Source organism: Macaca fascicularis, chromosome 16 (assembly GCF_037993035.2).
Source record: "Macaca fascicularis isolate 582-1 chromosome 16, T2T-MFA8v1.1".
Classification (NCBI taxonomy): Eukaryota; Metazoa; Chordata; class Mammalia; order Primates; family Cercopithecidae; genus Macaca; species Macaca fascicularis.
In genome coordinates this window covers 45595941-45617866 of record NC_088390.1, presented here as the reverse complement: position 1 = coordinate 45617866, position 21926 = coordinate 45595941, and the positions used below count along the sequence as shown (strand labels likewise).

Below are 21926 nucleotides of genomic sequence, written 5' to 3'. Positions count from 1 at the left end.
CTCCTGAGTAGCTGGGACTACAGGTACCCGCCACCACGCTTGGCTAATTTTTTGTATTTTTAGTAGAGACGGTGTTTCACCATGTTAGCCAGGATGGTCTCGATCTTCTGACCTCATGATCTGCCCACCTTGGCCTCCCAAAGTGCTGGGATTACAGGCGTGAGCCACCACACCCAGCCTAAAACCACTTTTTAAAAATAATATTTATCATGTGTGCTGCAGGGTTTTACTCATTTAATAGGAACATCTCCTCTGGTAAATGTATTCTAGGCACTCACTATTATGACATATAATCAGTGCTGAACAAATATTTGCTGAATGAATGTGAACAGAACGTTGCCTTGATCTTTTCCCAAAGTAAGACTAAACTTCCAGGATTATCTATAAAACTTACACAAGATATATATGTATATAATTTATTAAGTAAAAAGTTCTCACATCGTGTTGGTCCTCTTGAGTGTCCCAAATAATAACAAAAAGCAAAACATTAAGAATGTAAATAATACACTTTTCTTTCTCATATTCCATTAGAAGTGGTTCCTCGGGTTGCAGCCTCGGCTGGAGACGTTGCTCCTCCCCAAGGAGGGCATTATGACATGGAATCAGTTTCAGAAAGAGAAATATATCCCTGAACTGGTTTACTTATTATTTTTGTTTTCAACAACTAAAAGCTGAAAACTGCAAAATGTTATTGGAGAAGTCTGCTAAAATAAATGCAGAGTCCAAAAAAATCAGTGAACCATACCAATAAGGCTTATTACTGGAATCATCTTGGTCTTGCTGCTGTACAACAGACTGTAGCAGGAAAAAAGATAGGCAGAAATTCTGTCAGGATATCTCCGAATAAAATACGGTGTGTATACCTATCCTTTCTCTATATCTATGGTATGAGAAAATTCATACCATATGAAATGGCAAATGATATGAAACATTCTTCTGTTGGGAATGCAAAGAAACCCAGCTGGCAGGAACACCCCTTCCATTTGCAAGCTCTCCTTCTCCTGTGAAATGATTCCCTACCTATTCCCATCCCACAGAGAATCGGAATCTTAACTAGGCTCCCACTTCCTATGTGAACCATACCCACTCCTGTAAGAACCATGGCTCCATACACATTGCAATCACTGTTTACTTACCCAGGATATTTTCCAATAAAAGATCTTCAATTTTTACTGAAGAAAAACATGGTGCAGGACCAGGATATGTACATTTCATTTGGGGTAGTAAAACCATCCACATACAGATCAAACTTTATATTCTCTCAACCAAATCTACAACCAGCCTATAAATATAAATCAGCTCTACATTTAGCTGGCTATTAAACACGAATTTAGGATTTCTTAGTAGAAGGAATCCAATTTAGTTATGGCATTAAATGTGTGCTTTTTGCCTCAGAGAGAGTAATATAATTGAATTCTGACCACCGCAGCAGATCCGTGCTGCTCATCTTTGTCCAGCAATCATGTTCATAAAGGCCAGAGAAGGCAGTACTACTACTTTTCCAGAACAAGTGATGAGTTAAATATAAGCTGAGGAGAATGAGTTCAACCAACCAGACAGCAACTCAGGCACCATGAAACTGCAATTGCGGGGGCTGGTATGTGTGCTGAGGGGAGGGGCGCTGGCTACTCCCCTCCACCAGCAACCACTCTACCCTCCGTTGACATCACCTTTCCAGATGGCCTCTTCAACCACCACTAGACTGTTCAAAATAAAGACTTCGTCTATCTTTTCATTCAGAAATGTGTACATTGAGGCAAAATAAAAGAAAAAAAGATACTGATATAATCACATGATTAATCAAATATTGCTTAAACCCATAGCACATTTTGTGCCACTATCTCTGTCTTTTAAAGAATAAATTTTAAAACACTGTGCTCTGTGGTAATGAAATTGGAACAACTGCTTTAAATTAAATGCAACAAGTGGACCTTGTAACATGATCAAAATCCATCCCAGGCCTTTTCTAAATTCCAAATGTAACCAGAATACCTCTTTAACAATATTTGATAAGAAATATTTAACACTTTTCATATATTTCCTGTAATTATACATTTATAACAAAATGTGGATTTACTTGGCAGCCAAACCAAAATGTCTCATATTACTCTCAGATTGCAACTCTTGCTGCTGAAATACAGTATACTAAAAATGAAATAACTTTTCCATTTTAATGTGGTTATAAGCTTCCTGCTAGGCTGCAACCTAATTGAGACTTTTATGTTAGCTTTTTTAAGACATGCTATCCTTCATCATCTGCAGAGTATTTTAACTATAGATCTCTTGTAGTCGTCCCAAAGTTGACACAGGGAAGGGGGATGGGATGGGAAGAGGAAGGCCACTTTATCAAAGTCAATGGAAATACAAGGTATTAATTATGTTAAATGAAGAAATATGGGCATTTAGTTACATTTGTGGGTCAGAAATATTTTAATCTGTCGCTGCCAGCCAGCTGCCTCTCCCTGACACCCCCTCCTTGCATTTACATCAGCTGCAGGAACACATCAAAGCTCCAAAATGTGGAGGAAAGCCACCACAAGTAGGGCCTTCCTCACCCAACCCCCGCTTCAAGGTCGCTGTTTTAACTAGAGTGACCATAGTGTGGTCCACTACAATCAGTAATAAAACCATGACCTTTTTTTATATTTTGGAGGCATAGATGGTAGAAAAGTTGGTAAACCATCAGCCCTAGGCATTTTTTCTTAAAAGGCCCTAGTAAATGGAAAATACAATTTTTGTGATATTTAGAAAAGAAAACAAATGGTGTACTCAATTGCTCCCAGTCAAAGCAAAGTTGGATCACACAGATGCAGCTGACTTTTAAGCTTTGCTAAGCTTGCCAAGCATACCATGCAGGAGCACAGTCACAGGGAGGGGAGACATACTTGTCTGCCATGATGCCCCAGCAAGTTTTATTAGATCAGTGCTCGGAAATTCCGTATATTACCCATCAAGCACGGCAATGGCAATTACCTAAATGCGACATATTCACTATATGACTAGTGGAGGGACTTTTACAAGGTTATCCAGGAAATTTAAAAAAAAATTAACTCAGACTATTTTTATAAAGTTTTTCTGATCAAGGAATCAGATAATATGTTAGGAAGTCACGTCACTATTAACAAGCAAAAATTCTGCAAAAAAAAAAAAAAAAACAAACCACCCCACTTTAAATGATAAAAAGCAACTTTTTAGTGAATGGTACTTCCTTGCACTTAATTTGTATCTTTGAATTTAATAGCATATAAAGATTTTGGACAATTGTATTTATAGATTGTTCTATTTTCAATATATATTTTCATTTAAATCAAAGATACCAGCGAGACTCTGTCACTACAAAAAAAAAAAAAAAATCAAAGATACCAACCACATATTTTTTTCTTTTACTTCAGTTGCAGAAAATTCTCAAAGGTATTAACTTAACTTGTGCATATAAATTTAAAGAAACTAATCTTTTGCATAGAATACACAGGCAAACACAACTTATCTGTTCCAGGATTGGATTTTGAGAGTTCTTATGGTAGATTTTTAAAAATAGGAATTAATCAGGATGAGGCACAAATAAACCAGATTTTTCTTGAATGTTACATTACAGGTAGAAAGGAACATCTTTTAGGCAAAAACAAAACAAAACACAAAAACAAAGAAAGGAGGACTCCAGTGAAAAGACAAAGGGCCTCCCTCTCCAGGCCTCTGAAAAGATGAAGGCAAGGGTGTTCTCACTACTGTGGAGTCATTCCAACCTTAATCAAATGTCTGCACTTCAACATAGCTCTCCCGCCTCCTCGAGGATGTCAGAAATGCACAAGGTTACTATCTGAAGAGATGTGTGAAGATAGCTGCCTGGAGTTTTTGTAATCTTCAGAATTCAATAAAAATCCACATATCTCGGGTCAGACTTACCAAATGATTTTAAGTCAGGAATAAAAGGATTTAGAAAGATGTTCACCTGAAATCATCTCACAATTTTCTTCTTCATTTCACACACTACTTCTTGGGGGAAAAAAATGAACATTTTACTTTTACTGAGAGTTAATTGTTGTCAGAGGTAATATCCACCCACACAGGGAATTTAAACTAAAACCAAACAAAATCTCTGAAAGCTGATACTGGGTATACCGCCTTCGATATCAAACCACAGCAACATTCAATTTTGAAAATAAGCAGAGGTAAACATATTGATTTTCTGCTCCTATGTGTAATTCTTATTGAGTAATCAAAGGCAAAAGGAAAAAGAAAAGAAAAACCTAGCTGAGACAGTGAAGACTATAGCTCTATTCTCACACTTATTAAAGGATAAAATTTATGAATATATATAAATTCACAAGTTTGTGCTTGAAATGAGAAAAAATATGTTTATACATTTTGAGTTATTGATGTTAAATTGTGTCAAGGAAATACGCAAGCTGATATACAATTTCCTTTTATATAACAAAAAGGATCTATTTCTGACAAAACATGAACTTCTAATCAAATTTCTGATTAGAAGTTTTGTTATTAGAAGTTCACTTTTGTTATTTGCTAATTTTTGTATTTCAGTTAGTATTTTTAAAGACCTTCATTTTAAATAAATGTAGTCAGACTAGTCTGGCTTTCCAATGAAATCTAAATCAAATTCCTTTATCGGAGCTGCCTTACTGTCTCATGTACTATCCCTCTTTCCCTTTAAGCAAATATCATTATCAGTTAACCCACTATTTGTGCAACTGGGGTTTTATTGTTAAGGCATAGGTATTGAAATTATTTAAAAGCCTGGATGAAGATAGCATGATATGTGATGCAAGAGTAATGCAATCTGTCTAATCTCAGTTAAAGATTCACTACCAAAATTCCCAACAATTATAATAGCTACATGAACTCAGTAAAATACTTCTTAAAAAGGTATCAGCAAAGTTGGTCCAACTTGATTTTTAGAATGACCTAGAGATTTAGTTTAGCTACATTAAAGCAGCTGATTTTGAGTTAAAGCAAAAAGCAAATACCAGCCACAAGTCATGCACAATATTCTATCCCTTTTCCTAAAAAAATGACTGAAACACTTGAGAAAAACATGGCATAAAGGCACAAGTACTAACATTACAAGACATTTGATGGGTCATGTAAAGAATAAGAAATCATCTCCCAGATGTTTGAAAGACAACAAAATAAATCTTTCCATGAATGTAGAAAAAATGTCAGTATAAACAAAATATCCACGATTAAATAAAACTTGAGGTGATCCAAACTGACTAGCATTTTACAATATTAATGCTAATGGTTAAGTCTTTTTGAAGGTTTAACAGGTCTCATAAAAAAAAGAGTTGCATATAGGAAGGAGAAGCAAACAGAAAACTAGTCATACATGGTAAGGAATAAGGAAAGAAGAGATATTTCAGTCAGAAATATACAATAGCAGTTTTCAATATTGCATCAGGAAATAAGGTAGTTAGAGAAAAGTTGCAATCTAAAACAGAAAACACTTTTAGGAAATGGCAAAATTAAAACAGAAGTAGATATGTAAAATAGATGAATGAAGACAAGGTCTTCCTGCACCAAGGGAGTTGTTTAGGAGAAACAGTGTCCGTTTGTGGCCAGCGATAATACTTTCCATTCAATAGAGTTTGCAGCTTGCTGATTCATATGATTGCAGGCTGGCGCCCTGCTGGCGAGCCTCTCCACTGAAATTAAATCCACTCTCTTCAGTTATAAATTATAATGCTCTATAAACAACACTCCCATTGGGAATGGGGAGGGGGGAAGAGAGAGAGAGAAAGAAAGAGAGAAAGAGAGGAAGAGAAGGAGAGGCAAGAGTGAAAAAAAAAGAGGCAGGGAGGGAGAAAAGAGCTGCAGAGGGAGAGCGTTTCTGCATAGTCCACTCACTGTTTAATGTTCTGCTCTTCTGCAACAAACAAGGGGAGTAAGTCTTCCACAGATAGCACTCCTGCTGTAATTCCTACACTGTTTGATGTAGAGCCCAGAAAGGAAAGTGGGATAGTAATACGAGTCTAAGAGGAAAAGCACTTAGAAATCAAGGAGTCTATAAGATGAATAAAAGATAAAAGAGATTTTTATACCTGGATTTTTCAAATATATTATTGAATACATCTTTGGAGTCTCAAGGAACAGCCAAAACGAATAAAATTATTCAATTCTATTTAGATAAATTAAATCTTCACATTGTACATCTTTTGATACCCAAATCAACCAGTGTTATTTCCCCCAGATGCACTGGGAAAGCAAAGAAACGGGAAAGAAAAGTTAAAATTAATCCATCCCAAACAGCCTCAGATGAGGAGTCCAGAGCAAAGAGAAAGTTCAATGATTTCGAGATTAACCACATTTGCTTTTTAAAACACATATGTATTTAGAAATTCAATACTAAATTTATAGGAGAGTGATGCCTCAATTGTTTAAATGTCGTAGAATTTGTTTTTAAGTGTTGTTTCAAAGGAAAAATAATTACAAATATTAAATTGTGTCAATTACCTAAATAATTCATAAAGGAGTCCATCGTTGAGTTGGTTTGTACGTATCAGCTTCAGGGCATTAACTTATATCCACACTGCAGATTTTTTGTGTGCATGTGAATTTTTTTAGGAGTTATTTATGCTTTATAGCAGGATAGAAGCAATTATTGTTATGTGCCAATTAGTATTCCAAGGATTCACATCCATAGGTTACTCATCAACTACAAAAAGACAGTTTCATATTTAAAAATCATTCTGAAATTTCTTACCAAATGATGAAACTCGACATAAAAATAAAAGGGGAGACAGGGTAGGGAGAAGTTGGGAGAGAGAAGCAAGCCCGTTCCAACCTCAGTCTGAACCTACGAAACCAAAGAGACCATTTCAGGTAAGGAAACTCAAGGAAAACAGGATCCTCCACAAAGCACGTATTTCCATTTCTCTATCTCATTTTGGCAGACCAAATATTACTCTAAGTTTCCCCCAAAAGAAACAAGATAAAACAAAACTCTGCCTTTCTCCTGAACTCTGAGAATGAAGAGGGAAAGAGAAGGTGCCTGAGATTTCAGTTTTAGACCTAAGGAATTTTACCAGGCTCAATTCCAATCCCTGAAAAGAAGACTAAAATGAATACATTGACCCAAACTTTAACCAAAGAATTAGGCTTAGTAACAACTCAGATTTTACTTTTTTTTTTTTTTTTTTTAAATGTGTCTGGCTGTCTTTCTCTGTCTCTCTGCGTTTGTTTGTGGTGCATACCGAGTAAATTATTTGCTGATAGGTGAATCTCAGCAAATGCTTTTCTTCCTTTGAATGCCTGGTGAGCTTGTTGGGAAAAGTCATTTAAGTCACTTAAAACAATCCCTTGAAAAGTAAAACTCAATTCTGAAATAAAAGTATAACTTAGAGCTTAAAAATAAATTAAATAAAGGAAGCATTAAAAGATAAATGGAGCAGGATGCTCTGTGGCTGAGGTAATCTGAGTGGAGAGGGAAGAAGGAGGGTTACGTTAATAAATGATTAAAAGGCCTTAACAAGGGCCTATCAGGTTGACCAGGAAAGCATTCTTCTTCTCTGCTCCTCCCTGAGACCACCTTTTTTACATTTGTTCTCAATGCTGATCAATATGGTTTTCATTTGCTGATTTCCATAATGCCATATGTGATCTGCCAGGCGGACATAATGAAGCTACAAAGAGCTGAAGTCATTTTAACATTCTCGCTTGTATGACTGTCGCCAGTTTACCAAATGCCTGTTATCTGGGAGCCTGTATCTCTCTTGTTTATTGACAAATACCAGAGAGGTTTGCTCCTAGAGAGAGCAGCTCTGGGTGGCAAATTTAAGATTCAAACTAAATATTAGACTTTTTTTTTTTTTGCTACCACTCTAACCTGTAATTTAAACTTGATTAAATAAAAACAAGATTTAAGTGTGACTTATCCTTTTCTGAACACAAGTGCTCACTTCTGTTGATAAAACAATAAATCAGAAAAAGTAAAGCACCAATACTTTATGATGCCACCAAAGCCTCAGGACATATTTATTGCCCCAATTCAAATTTTCCTACAAATAGAGTGTTTTCGTTGGCCCACTAGTATTTGTCTCTGATAACTTTCACCAAAATTCATATCAAACTGTGTTTTAAAATTTTTTACTCTTTACTAAAGTTTCTTTAGTCCATGCTCTGGCAGGAAGAAACTTAAAAAAAAATCATATGTAAGCTTCGTACGCTTTTTTCACTGTATAATAAAATGGGTTTGTTGAGGTCATCACATAAGTGACACAGGCAAGAGCCTTCCGTGATGCCTGAGATATCTCATTAAAAATTCTCTGTATTGTTTGTTGATCACTTTTCCATACTCAAAAGAAAATTTCAAGAAAAAGTGCAAATAGGAAAACATTTCTGAAATGATTTATCTTTTCCAAGCCGAATACCCCCCACCAAAAAAAAAAAAAAACAAACAAACCAGTTGCATTTGATCAAAAGGATACTTCAACATTGTAATTTAAGAATAAAAATATATTTAGTGCCTTCATGTACAATAAATTTAATTCCTTTTTACATTAAACACCTTAAATAATAAATATTCTGATGATTAACAGAAGTCACGTTTTGGTTCTCAAGAACAAAATCCCTCTGAGGCTGGGTGTGGTGGCTCATGCCTGTAATCCCAGTACTTCAGGAGACCCATGGCGGGAGGGTCGCTTAAGCTCAGGAGTTTGAGACCAGCCTGGGCAATGTAGGGAGACCTCATCTATAGAAAAAAATAAAAAGTAAAAATTTAGTCAGGTGTGGTGGTGCACACCTGTGGTCCCAGCTACTGGGGAGGCTGAGTTGGGAGGACTGCTTGAGCCCAGCTTGTGATCCCACCACTGCACTCCAGCCTGGACAACAAAGGGAGACCCTGTCTCAAAAAAAAAAAAAAAAAAAAAAAAAAAAAAAGCTGTGCTGACAATCTAGTCCTGGAACTATGAAAACTGAAATCATAGAATTTTGCAAAGAAAATCCCTCTGAGCTGTTCTAAAAAATGGTGACAGTGTCAAGGCTGGGTCAGCACACAAAAGTTTAGAAATAGTTGCATCACCAAATACTGCATTTGCCCCAACTCTGAGTTCACAATCTTTGCTGTATTACGTGAGTTTTCTTTTCTCCTCCTTTCCTTATTCCTTCCTTCCCTCCCTCCCTTCCTTCCTCAAAGGACACACTGGTTCAAAACAAAACAAGGGAAAAGAAAACAAACTGAAGGAAGGCAGTGCGACAAATATCTAAAGGAAAGGTCCTTCAGGAGAACAAAGTGGCACTGGGGGGATGAACATCACATTTACTCCCTCAACCTTCGCTTCCCTTCACTAAACCAATGGATTGTTGTTTTCTCCATTCTCTTAATTTCTTTAGCAACAGTGAAAGGATACTAAAACAATGAGACCTTCAAGCTGGCTGGTGTCAGAACATGAATTATTCCTGTTGTGTGTGTGGTTGTTGGTTGGTTGTTAATTCGTTTGGAAAACAGTAGCAGATTCCACCCCCAAATGGGGAGATAAAAGTGCACACATCACTGTGTTACTAAAGAATCCTAATATGACTGCTGTTGAGTTCTGATATAAAAGTCGATAATGAGGGAAACAGCAACGTTTAGCAAAACAAACCAAAAAACAAGAAAAAAAATGATACATGATACAAGGATTCTAACGGCATACAATGGTAGAGAGAATTCATCTTAAGGACCTTCCTCTGGGGTTCTGAAATTTTTGGATTATGGTAAAGCAGATGATAAAGAACCTGTAGCCCATTTAAAAGTAACAAGCTAACTTCTCTTACGAATTCCAAATTAAATAGGAGATGTTACCTTACACTGGGCGTTTGGTGAGGTTGGAGAGATTATGTGGTTAGCGTCTTTTAAATGCAAAGTCATCTCTTTCCTTCTGATATTCATAGTAAAAACAATTATTAAAATGGTAAGAAAACAGAGAAAAAGAAGCAATCTTGCCTAGACATGAACCAGGAAGAAAGGCAGGAATGATATTCTCAAAGTCTAGTGCAACTGGTGGCAGAGTACCCCACTGAAGACTTAGCAACTAACACTTTACTTTACTTGGCCCATAATTACCACCCCGAAGGACAAGTCAGATTAGCACTGTCCTACAACATTGTATTATGGGAACAACAGGTTAGTTACAATAGTTGAAAACACTCTCATAAAAGGTGAGATTACCACCAGAATAGACTTCTAAAGTGAGGTAATGGGAGAGAGGCAGGAAAAGTCCACTCCTCTTATTTACAGAAGCTATGGGAAGAGAAAGGGAGTTCCAGCTTCAACTGACAGACAGGGGAGTAAATTATGAAGGTTCTTTTGAGCTGCAGTAGGCTCAGGAGGACAAGAAAAACTGTGAGTTAGTATAGGATGATAGAAAATTTCTTTCAAAAGAAGGAAGTAGAAAACGCATTATATCCAAGTTCAGGCAGTAAAAAAATAACAGTTTAACAATAAGGGATTCCCTTACAGAAAAATAAATCTCTGGGAGGCTGTTTTAGATCCTTTGCCCCAGTTGTGGTAAGCACACCTTTCGCTGCTCTGTGGAAAGAGGTACACTCACCAAACTAAAGGGTCCTTTGAGGAAGGAGAATGACCAGGAATCTGCAGTATTGGGTTATTTATTTTTTTTAGAAGATAACTTTAAGACTTTATTATCTTTATAATAATATTAATATTAATGATTGAAACTTAGAACTGGATTATTTGGCCCTTTCTTCTCTTCTTACCTCCTCCACAAGCATTCTCTTAGATCTGAGGTTGGGCTCAACATATTCAAGCCTTAGCACTATTTTCTTCCTAGTTTTAACCCTTTTCTAGAAAAATAGGCTCAGTCTGCCTACTGAGAGGTGAAGTCAGCTGGACTTCCTGGGTCAAGTGGGGACTTGGAGAACTTTTCTGTCTTACAAGCGGATTGTAAAATGCACCAATCAGCGCTCTGTAAAAACGCACCAATCAGCACTCTGTAGCTAGCAAGGGGATTGCAAAATGCACCAGTCAGCGCTCTGTAAAACGTATCAATCAGCAGGATCCTAAAAGTAGCTAATTGCAGGGAGGATTGAAAAAAGGACACTCCAATAGGACAAAAACGGAACATGGGAGGGGACAAATAAGGGAACAAAAGCTGGCCACCCCAGCCAGCAGCGGCAACCTGCTCGGGTCCCCTTCCACGCTGTGAAAGCTTTGTTCTTTTGCTATTCACAATAAACCTTGCTATCGCTCACTCTTTGGGTCTGTGCCATCTTTAAGAGCTGTAACATTCACTGCAAAGGTCCACAGCTTCATTCTTGAAGTCAGTGAGACCATGAACCCACTGAAGGAACCAACTCCGGACACACTACTATAAGCCACTCTCCTTCCTATCATAAAACCACTTTCCCTGGGCACACAGAGAATCCTTGCCCTTTTGGTACCGTGTCACTATGTGGAGCTGGTGCTTGCCATACTTCTTACAGTAAGTCTGGTGCATTTTAGGAAGAGTTTGCAGGAGGAGTACTGGCATGAAAAGCCTGTGGTCTATCTCATCATCACTGTATCCAGAGACCTTGCCAAGAGCCCCTGGCATACAGTAGTCATTCAAAACATAGATGTTGGCCAGGTGCAGTGGCTCACGCTTGTAATCCCAGCAATTTGGGAGGCCAAGGCAGGAGGCTCACTTGAGCCCAGGAATTCAAGACCAGTCTGGGTAACATGGCAAGAACTTGTTTTTGCCAAAAATTTAAAAATTTGCTGGGCATGCTAGTCAGTCTCAGCTACTCGGGAGACTGAACTGGAAGGAATGCTTGAGCCAGGGAGGTTGAGGCTGCAGTGAGTCGAATGTGCCACTGTACTCCAGTCTGGGTGACAGAGTGAAACCCTATCTCAAAAAAAAAAAAAAAAATTGAATGAAAGAGATGTTTAGATTAGAAGCAATACAGGAATTTGCAGAAGTCCTTAACAGTTAAAAGAAAAAAAAAAAAAAAAGTAGGTAAAAACAGGAGGAGGAGGTAGTGGTATAGGTTGATTATCCCTTATCCGAAATGCTTGGGGCCAGGAGTGCTTTGAATTTTGAATTTTTCAGATTTTAGAATATTTGCATTATAGACTTACTGGTTGAGAATCCCTAATCTGAAGATCAAAAATCCTCCAATGAACATTTCCTTACAGTGTAATATTGGCACTCAAAAAAGTTTTGAATTTTGGAGTATTCCAGATTTCAGATTTTTGGATTTGGGATAGTCAACCTGTAATAGCAGTAGTAGTAGCAATAACAGTAATTGCAGTAGTTGTGGTCATTGTAGCTTTAAATGAGAAGTTGGAAGTGTAAGTGAAATTCAGTTGTCTAGATGTGGCTATACAGAAATCTGTGGCTCCAGGGCTTTATCAGCATTAAAGATTTACTCCCCTTCAACTGGACTCCCAGGGAACTACAAAAGAAGGTTTGCACAAGTGTGGAAAACCAAGATCTTGAGTAACAGGAGGATTTATAGTCACGTTCCGTAAGTGAGAAACGAAATGATGAGGTAAGTACCTTATTAGTAATGCTAAGGTCAAGACCAGGTCAGGATGGGTTAAGTTAGAAGAGCCCTGTCAGAAGTTCCAAAAGCAGTCTGGGGGTTAAAGACATTTACAACTTGGCCTCAGTTTCCTAACTCTAACATACCAGCAACCAAATCTAATTACGAGAAGTTATACGAAAGCAAATCTAAGTGTAATCAGTTAGCAGGAATTAATGAGGAGAGCTGGGAAACATGTCTGCTGAAGACAGAGAAAGGAAGGGCAGTATTATTTTATTGCCTGGTCTTTTGTAAACTCTGTACTGGTAGCAGAATCTCTATTTCTAGAACAAGCAGAGCTCTGTCACACATCTTGTAGGATTGTTCCCGCTTTTCAGTGCACGTGGGTGGTGGTTATTATTTTTAATGTATTCCTACTTCAGTAAGTCATAAATAAGCTTACCTATTCAAATGACCACAAAAAATGATGAGAAAGAGCACACTGACCCACAAGCAGCAAAGACCCAGAAGGCAACACTTAAAACATAAACTGCCAACAGCAACCTGATCGGGTTTCATAAATCAGAGCAGCCATGGCCCTAAAGAGTGGGAATGAGAGCTCCAGTAATTGCAGTCTTCTGTCTGGGAGCATACTGTAAAAATAGCCACAGTAAGCAATCTTCCTGACCAATCAATAGACTCCTATTAACCTCCTGGCCAATTACAGGATGATTGGCTAAGCAAACAAAGAATTATTGGCTGTTTAGTTGGGACTTTATTCAGGTCTCTCTCTTCCCCTGTTTCTCATTCTGTTCCGCCTCTCCTCCCCACCCCCTTTCCTGTTAGGAAAAAACATCTGCAAACACCTGATATTCATCTAAGTCTCTGCAGTTGTACAGTCTTGTTAAATTGTTACCACCTTTTCCACAAGCAGTTTTGGCAATTAACCTCATGGCCAGAGACTTCAAAGAAAACAACTGTTGAGTTTAACCTCTCTGAGCTACCATAGATTCTTTTATGATTTTTCCTGAAACACTTTCATCCAGAGAGGAAAAATGCAGACTGATAAAAGTAATGTTTATTTTAATATTTGGTTAATTTATTAAGAAGACAAACGCCTCAGACATTTGCCATAACAGGGTGCACTCACTTTTCAAAGCCTTCACAAAGTGGGGTTTTATTTTAATTTACATTCCCAACACATGTGTGCTTCTCTGCTCTTCCACAAATCCTACATTTGCTGGAATCCAAGGATTTGATACATTTGACCCTCCCTTGCCCCTGTTCACAAATCTCTCATATGTTTCTCAAAACTGTTTAAAAGTCCAGAATGAAAAATGCATTTAAAATTAATGCTAAGAACCAAAGTTGCCATTAAAAATCTATTTTCATTTTCTATTTTTACCCTCACAGATATACTTTTTACATTAAAAGCAAGGTTAATCCCCAACTCTCATGAGAAAAAAACTACTAGCAATAAAGATCAAAATATATAACCGAACAAGCAATACAATTCTTCTCGAGTAATCTTCTGGCCTAAGTATTTCGCAATTTATGCTATGGAACCAGATTTTTACAGCTGTACATAATAATAATAATGGTCCTGATCTTACCAGCTGAAAGCAGGTTTGTGGAAGTGCATTAACTCCTTCAGGCGTCTAAGTTCATTTGGAATTTTAATAAAAGTGATTAAATATTTAGTAGACCCTGAGAACTACTGATATCCCTTTCTGGCAAGGTCAGGCTTTGTAAAATTGCCACTAATACTTTTGCCACTCTTTGAGAAACCTGAAGAACTCTGTCAACGATTTAGAGTATTTGTGTGCCTTTTCTAGAAGTACCATAGGGTTGAAATAAAAAATCTGTAGCAAAGTCAACAGAGCTTTTGTTTGATATTTGCAGTTATCATTATCTTCATGTTATAATTAATTCTCCCAAAGCCATAAATAACTGTTTTCTAGAAAATGGCACTCCGTGGTACAGTACCATGCCATTTGATAATTTCGTTAGGGGCCTGGCTTTAACCAAACAGCACATTTTTTGCCAACACCACCACCTTCATGAGTTTAGGGAAGCAGAGGAGGAAGTGCAATAACAACATAGTTTTTGGAGGGAGACAGACCTGCAGTAGATTTCTACTTTTGCTCTGTATTAGCTGTGTTGAGAATAGGCAAATACGAATAATTATACCTATCTTGTAGGGATGTTATGAGGATAAAATGGAGTGGAACATACAATGCAAAAGTCACAAATTGTTTCGGTTAGCCTGTAGTGTTTAAAAAATCAGGAAATATCCATAAAAATGTGAATTTCCTGTCTCTTTTGACTAAATGGAAGGTCTGGCAACACCGAGCCCACACTTCTGTAGTTGGTAACATGGAATGAAATGGCAGCAGTAACCTTAAATGTAGGTAATTTGCTGTATAACCCCCACCACTTAAATATGGCCAGTGTAGCCTCTGAGTTTTTGAACCTTGTACGAAGTGGTTTAAAACAGTGTTTGGAACAGTGTCCGGCACATAATGTTTGGTACACAGTAAGTTCTCAATAAAAGGTAACTATTATGTGAGATACTACACCAAATAAAATGAGTTGGCTCCAAATTTGAGGGAGGTTTCACAGACGTATCAGCTAAACATTTTATGGGCAGAGAATATATTAAGCTCTGGAAATAACACAAAAACGTGTGTGTGTGTATGCGTGAGAGATGTATTAATATCAATTACACACACATAGTTTTCTAAACCTTCTGAGTGTCTCTACTTATCTAAAATCCCTATAGCACTTACTTTTAACAATATTCCTTGTGGAATTTAGCACATACTGTATCTTGTACTGGTATTTGCATTCCCAACCAACTTACACATTTCTTTCTTTTTTTTTTTTTGAGACAGAGTTTCACTCTTGTTTCCTAGGCTGGAGTGCAATGGCGCGATCTTGGCTCACTGCAACCTCCACCTCTCAGGTTCAAGGGATTCTCCTCCCTCAGCCTCCTGAGTAGCTGGGATTACAGGCATGCACCACCACACCTGGCTAATTTTGTATTTTTAGTACAGATGGGGTTTAGTACAGATAAGCCACCGTGCCCCGCCCCAACTTATACATTTCTAAGGTATGTATTCCCCAAAGCTTTATTGAGAATATAAAAACACCTCTAATTCAGGCAATTAGGGAAATGGCCAGTCTGAAACAAGGAAGCAGGTGAGTTATACTTGAGAACATTTTTTGAGAAACAGAAATCTATTAGCGCCACTTTGATATAAGAAACACCTGTTGGCCCAGGTGCGATGGTGCACACCTGTAATCCCAGCACCTTGGGAGGCCAAGGTGGATAGATTGATTATGCTCAGGAGTTCAATACCAGCCTGGGCAACCTGGTGAAACCCCGTCTCTACAAAAACAAAACCAAAAATCAGCCCAGCATGGCCGGGCGGGGTGGTTCATGCCTGTAATCCCAGCACTTTGGGAGGCTGAGGCGGGTGGATCACCTGAGGTCAGGAGTTCGAGACCAGCCTGACAAATATGGAGAAACCCCATCTCTACTAAAAACACAAAAAATTAGCTGGGTGTAGTGGCACATGCCTGTAGTCCCAGGCCCTCAGAAGGCTGAGGCATGAGAATCACTTGGACCTGGGAGGTGGAGGTTGCAGTGAGCTGAGATCATGCCACTGCACTCCAGCTTGGGCAACAGAGTGAGACTCTGTCTCAAAACAAAACAAACAAAAAAAATAGCCAAGCGTGGTGGTGTGCACCTGTAATCCCAGCTACTCGGGAGGCTGAGGCGGGAGAGTTGCTTGAGCCTGGGAGGTCGAGGCTGCAGTGACCCATGATCACGCCACTGCACTCCAGCCTGGGCAATGGAGCAAGATCCTGTCTCAAAAAAAAAAAAAAGAAACATCTGTCATTACAACAAACCAAGTGGGTTTGAAATATTTTCATTTTCTCTGCAAATGCATGTTCCCCTCTGAAATATTATTTAAACTACCAATTTGCATAACATTTTACTCACACTTAAAGATCAATCTCAATTCAGCAAAGTCATACTTTCTGAATGGATTGTGTTATCACCTACAATCTCATCCTTTTACTCTGATTATGAGAGTCACAAGGAAAGAAAATGAACATCATCAGTGGACCAGCAAAGCCTAGAATTCCAATCTGCCACTCTAGCTCAAGATTCTCTCATTTTTACTTTAATTTTAATTCCATTTTGAAAGGCATGAAAACAACCTACCAATTTGATTAGGCTGTTCTAGATATTTGGGGGTTGTGGGGAGAGGGCAGAAACTCCTAAGAGCTCAGTCATTTTAAACAGTAAGTCTTTCAAAGCAATTTTCAGAGTGACCCAAACTGGTACACAAATAAACGACCTTGGCTGGATGCAGTGGCTCACATCTGTAATCTGAGCACTTTGGGAGGCTGAGGGGGATGGATCCCCGAACCCAGGAGTTCGAGACCAGCCTGGGCAACATGGCAAAACCCTGTCTCTACAAAAAAAAATAATAATAAAAAAATCAGCTGGGTGTAGTGGCTTCCGCCTGTAATCCCAGCTACTCAGGAGACTGAGGTGGGAAGATCGCCTGAGCCCAGGAGGTAAAGGTTGCAGTGAGCCGTGATCACATCCCTACATTCCAGCCTGGGCCACAGCATGAAACTGTCTCAAAAAAAAAAAAAAAAGGTAAGTAACCTCGTGCTACGGAACAGGACTGTGTCAGCTATCTGGGGGTAGATCAGGCATAGGGGGATGAGTCCTCCCCAGCAAAGCAGAAGAGCTTCAGGGAAAAGGACAAAAATAACAACATGGTCCATCAAGAGGATAAAAGGTAATCTCAGATTCCAGGAGTATCTTGGAAGCAGCTATGGAAGGTCTGGCAGTCTCTGCAAACAAGTGGCCTGGGTGGAAATTTGTGAGGGAAGAAAAAAAAAATGAAATATGTCATGTACATGAAGTTCAAATCAAACCTAAAACTTCCTCTGTCCACGCTTGTTAAGAGGACTTTCATATTAAACAGGAACTCTCCAGAAAGGAAAATGATTTCTGGTCATTCTCACTGCAAGACTTAGATTTTCAATTTCCCTTTAATTTTTATATTCTTTTTCAGCTTAAGTAAAAAGGGGAGGGATATTTGTGCTGAACATTTAAGAATAATTTTTTAAAGTAACATTAAATGACACAAGGGTCTGGTGCTATGCTGTACAGTTCAATGAACTCCTGCACAGATCAGCAAGATGGTTGGAAATGCCTCTCTCCGTCTGTTTTTCATCTCCAAAGTCTGTGTACTCAGTAGAGTGTGAAGAGAGCCTCTCTTCTCCTCAGAACATTCTCCCAATGGTCCTCCCCCAACCCCCACTCCCTCTCCGTAGCCCCTGCAGCAGAGAACAGGAACTAGAGCAAATGCTTTTGTGAATTAAGAGATCTTGTGAGCGTAAATTTGGTCAGGCTGCTCCTTTCTGCAGGCCAGACCCCGCTGCTGCCCCAGGATGTGAACTGTCAGTTTGCATAGCTGGTGATGAGTTGCAGAACCATCAGCAAAGGTGAAGACGGCAGAAACAAGAAAGATTCAAGACTGGTGGAAATCATTTCACAAGGAAAATTTCAGCCATCAGTGGGAGGAAGCTTTGAAAAATGCTGCCATTTCCGAGTCAGAATGAAGGAAAAATTAAATTACTGCCGGTGAGGCGAGCCAAAGTTGCATCTCCCTCCAGGGAGAGTTTCGATAATGGTAAACATTTGACAGCTGGCCTGGAGTTGTTATCTTGTTCTAACAGTTGTTATGGTCTAAATGAATATTTCTGATAAGGAAACAGAAAGAAAATTTTAAGCACTTTTGTATTTTTATGTTTTAAGCCTTATGGTGGTGAGCCAAACAGGTTTAGAGCAATTTGTCACCGAGGGCCTACTCAAATGCTATAATGATCTTAATCTGGGAATCTTAGCAGTATCGTTATTTCAGTTAATCTACATGAAGTAATTCTTTGAGGTAAATCAACTGACTAAGAAATTATCTCTGACCTCTAGCCTCCTCAGCAACCCGTAAACACCATTCTAAGAGCTGACCCGAAGAAGTCCAGAAAATAAAGGGTTAATTAAAGCTAACTTAAATACACTCTGCTCAAGAACACGCAGAGAAATATTGTGCTGTTAAATGACTAGTTTTTTGACTACTGAGGATCAACAATTATAAATTTTCAAACTTTCACAGATTTTATAAAAAATATTAGGCCAAACATTTCAGAAAATAACAGAGATAAAGTAGTTAACATTTTAGACCTAAAAAGGGCTGCTTAGTTTTGCATTACCAGAAGATAGAGAAGGCTTGGAGGGACACTTCATTAGAAAACACTTGCTTAATTCTTATATATAGCATAAGAAAACATCTGTGTGTTGTCTGAAATGTTCCAGGTCTTCACAGGCACTGGATCTGTCGTAGTATCTAGACATACATGTAGAAGGCTCAGAAGAGATGGTAGGGAGTCCCTTGCCTTACACGGATTTGCTGATAGTTGTGTCTTCAGAGAAAGAAACGAAGTCCTCAGGCTACTATAACCCTCCTTAAAAAAAAAAAAACTACACTCCAAAGTTTATTCTGCCTCTGGCATTCCTCTAGGCAAGAGTTTACCAGTGGCAAAAAATAGGGAAAACTGCAAAAAAAAAAAAAAAAAGAGTAGAAAGGAGTCAACTGTCCTCCTATACAATGAACAAAAACTTAAAACTTATTTTCAGAACACCTATAGAAAATCTGAGCATTACTTGCCTAAAATGTAATTTGCATAAGTTATGGGAATTTAGTATTTCCGGAAAAAATCTGATTTCATGAATAATCACCATCTACTTGGTGCTTCACACTGGTTCGGTCTCTATCCCAAAGCGATGGTAGGACACACAGGCCAATGAAACCAGCACCCCTAATTTGTAGGTGTCCTGTGTTTCTGTGACTTATACTTTATTTATTTTTTATTTTATTGAGACAGAGTCTTGCTCTGTCACCCAGGCTAGAGTGCAGTGGCACAATCTCGGCTCACTATAGCTTCCGCCTCCCAGGTTTCGGTGATTCCCCTGCCTCAGCCTCCCTAGTACCTGGGATTACATGCATGCACCACCGTGCCCGGCTAATTTTTATATTTTTAGTAGAGGTGGGGTTTCGCCATATTGGCCAGTTGGTCTCAAACTCCTGACCTCAGGTGATCCACCCGCTTCAGCCTCCCAAAGTGCTGGGATTACAGGCATGAGCCACCATGCCTGGCCGACTTATAACCTTAGAATGTATTTGCAAGCATTATGTCCTGACCAAAGAAAAATTTTAAAGTCTTTATACCTCTATTTTTCTTTAAAAAACAAAATCAGAATTTCTACCTTTATTCTACATTTGTGGGAAGTAAAAATTTCATTATTTTTTTCCCCAGGGACTCAGCCCTGCCTTAATATGAAAGTATATAAATTGATATTAAAGCATGGTATTTTGAGAATGTTTCAAAGTAAGGTCAAACTGGTGTTAAAAACCCTACTAGTGAAGGCTAAAATAACAGTCTGGCCGAACAGTCTTAAGTGCAGCTGACTCCAATTACTAAGTACATCCTAGCGATGTTTTTTACTAACAAGAACAATGCAAGCAAGTTGAGTTCAAAAATAAAGTCAAAGAGAACTTACTCATAAAAAAAATTAGATAAATTATCCCAATACTGTAGCTATATGGGTATTTGACAGTTAACTTCTCCTTCAGCACTGAAAAAATTAAGTTCTTTTAATAAATAATCAGAAAGAGAGGTGAGGGAGATTCTAAAAGGGAACAAATGCTAGAAGAAAAAGCTTCTTTTGAGAAAAACCAAGAGAATTTTGGATAAGAAAACATATACATAATCTAACCACTATAAAATCATGGAAACAGTACTTTCAAATAACTTTTAAAAACATTTTATTATGGAGAATTTTGAACATACATCAAAATAGAAAAATATAATAAAACCCATGCATCCATCATACAACCCGAACAACCCTCAAACCAGGCCAATCCCGCCCCATCCACATCCAAATCCACTTCCCTCCTCCTCTGTTATTTTGAAGCAAATCCCAGATGTCATCAAATCCATTTTTGTCAGATGCAGTACGTGAAAAGGCAGAGATCTTCCAAGCACATCATTCTATACGACTACCTCTTCCTGCCTTCACCTCTATATCCCCAAATCCATTTTTTCTGATGATACATTCCCCCACCCTCCCCTGCCCCAGAATGTTGTTACTAATGCTAACTAGCACTCCCAGGGCACTATACAAACCTAGTTAAACAGAGAACATTTATCAGATACACAGGACTTTTGTTTTACATGAGGGCTGATGGCTTCCATGTACCCTTTCATTCTTAAAATTCTCTGATTCCTCCACGCAAAACATCCACTTTGGATTGGATCAGTATTCCTCCATTACCAAAACTGGGGTCACATCATCTAGCATCAAGGAAGCCACTGTACTACAGTAGTTAAGACATCAGCTTCAATTGTACAGATCTGGGTTTAAATTTGGCTCTCACAATTACTAACTGGCCAAATAACCTTTCTAAGTCTTTGTCTCCTCATCTCTAAAATGGACATAATAACAACCACCTAACAGATTGTCAACAAGATTGATTGAGATAAGGTATATACAGTACATAGCCAAGTACCTTAATAATAAATTTAGCTCATTAAAAAAAATCAAATGTGAATCTTACATGTAATAAACACCAATAATGAGAAGCTGTATATATCTGGGGAAAAGAGAAAATGAGACGGGAAATAGGAGTAAAACTACTCCATTTAAATAAATCTTATCCTCAACAAACTTCTTTCAAGAACTTGAGGATCTGTGTATAATTGTTTACTTTTTTTTTTTTTTTTGAGATGGGGTCTCGCTCTGTCACCAGGCTGGAGTGCAGTGGCACGATCTCTGCTCACTGCAACCTCTGCCTCCTGGGTTCAAGCAATTCTTCTGCCTCAGCCTCCTGAGTAGTTGGGACTACAGGCGCCCACCACCACGCCTGGCTAATTTTTGTATTTTTAGTAGAGATGGGGTTTCACCATGTTGGCCAGGATGGTCTTGATCTCTTGACCTCGTGATCCACCCGCCTCAACCTCCCAAAGTGCTGGGATTACAGGTGTGAGCCACCGCGCCCAGCCTGTTTAACTTTTAACAAGCTCATAATCTAAAACATGGGTGATTCAATTTTTATTTTATTTTTTGAGACTGGGTTTCGCTCTGTTGCCCAGGCTGGAGTCCTGTGGTGTGATCATAACTTATTGCAGTCTCAAACTCCTGGGCTCAAGGAATCCTCTCACCTCAGCCTCCCAAGTAGCTGGGACTATGGGCTCCTGCCACTATAACTGGTTACTTTTAACATTTTTTTTTTTTTTTGTAGACAGAGCCTTGGTATGTTGCCCAGGCTGGTCTCAAATTCCTGGCCTCAAGTGGTCCTCCCACTTTGGCCTCCCAACGTGCTGGG

General features: G+C 38.5%; 1 protein-coding gene across 16 annotated transcripts in view; it reads right to left on the bottom strand.

Moving 5' to 3' along the window:
• BCAS3 (BCAS3 microtubule associated cell migration factor) overlaps positions 1–21926 on the bottom strand; it is a 711835-nt gene that overhangs the window by 234308 nt on the left and 455601 nt on the right. For 2 of the 16 annotated variants that reach the window (XM_065531265.2, XM_074019080.1), the window contains one exon: positions 15569–16323. The exons of the other annotated variants lie outside the window; for them this stretch is intronic. In XM_065531265.2, the coding sequence (XP_065387337.1) occupies positions 16052–16323 (272 nt within the window). In that variant the 3' untranslated portion in view covers positions 15569–16051. Of the gene's footprint in view, positions 1–15568; positions 16324–21926 lie in introns of those variants that run through there. 16 annotated transcript variants of the gene reach the window in all.